Source organism: Alligator sinensis, unplaced genomic scaffold, assembly GCF_000455745.1.
Source record: "Alligator sinensis unplaced genomic scaffold, ASM45574v1 scaffold859_1, whole genome shotgun sequence".
Lineage (NCBI taxonomy): Eukaryota > Metazoa > Chordata > Crocodylia > Alligatoridae > Alligator > Alligator sinensis.
In genome coordinates this window covers 773,768-774,448 of record NW_005842656.1, presented here as the reverse complement: position 1 = coordinate 774,448, position 681 = coordinate 773,768, and the positions used below count along the sequence as shown (strand labels likewise).

General features: G+C 73.0%; 1 protein-coding gene across 1 annotated transcript in view; it reads right to left on the bottom strand.

The window, feature by feature from the left end:
* KCNIP2 (potassium voltage-gated channel interacting protein 2) overlaps positions 1 to 681 on the bottom strand; it is a 9,797-nt gene that overhangs the window by 7,895 nt on the left and 1,221 nt on the right. The window contains exon 3 of the mRNA XM_006033756.2: positions 534 to 672. Coding sequence (XP_006033818.2) covers positions 534 to 672 — 139 coding nt within the window. The remainder of the gene's footprint in view (positions 1 to 533; positions 673 to 681) is intronic.

The window sequence follows — 681 nt, the reverse complement described above, 5'->3', positions numbered from 1 at the left end:
CACCCCCCGGCGGCGGGTCGGGAGTGAGGGGTGCCAGCAGGGCTGGGGGGCCGTAGGCCCACCCCTACCCTTACTCCAACTGGGGGGGTCCCACGGGGGCCCTGAACACAATGCGATGGCACCCCTCCTGCCCGCCCCTCCCCACAGCACCCCCAGCCTGGTGCATCCCCCCCAGCGCACGTTGACTCTGGAACCTAATGACCACCGCGGCGGGTTCTGCCTCGCCCCAAGGCCACCCCGACCTCTGCCACCCCCCGCCCGGCGCCGGCACTGCCCCAGCTGCCCCCGTCGTCCTTCCCCCGCCCCTTCCAAGCCCCGGCCCCCCAGCTCCCCCCGCCACGCACACGCTACCGAGCTCGGATCTGGGTCGGGCCCAGGGAGGCCGGTACTGGAGGCCGCGGGCACGGGCAGAGGGGGCGGAGGGGCACGTCCCCATCCGCGACGTACGTGTGGAGCAAGGGCAGGCTGCCGGGAGGCCCCGGGCGAGTGCAGACCCCGTGCGTGTGCAAGGCCACGCGTGTGCAAGGCCCTACCCTCGATGCCGCTGATGATCTTGAAGCAGCGCGTGGTGAACCAGTAGGAGATGAGCAGCAGGATGACGATGAGCGCGGCGTAGAGCAGGCTGTCGTTGTGGGGCACCGGCCTGTCCATGGCCCCCGGCCCGGCCGCCGCCTGCCCCCA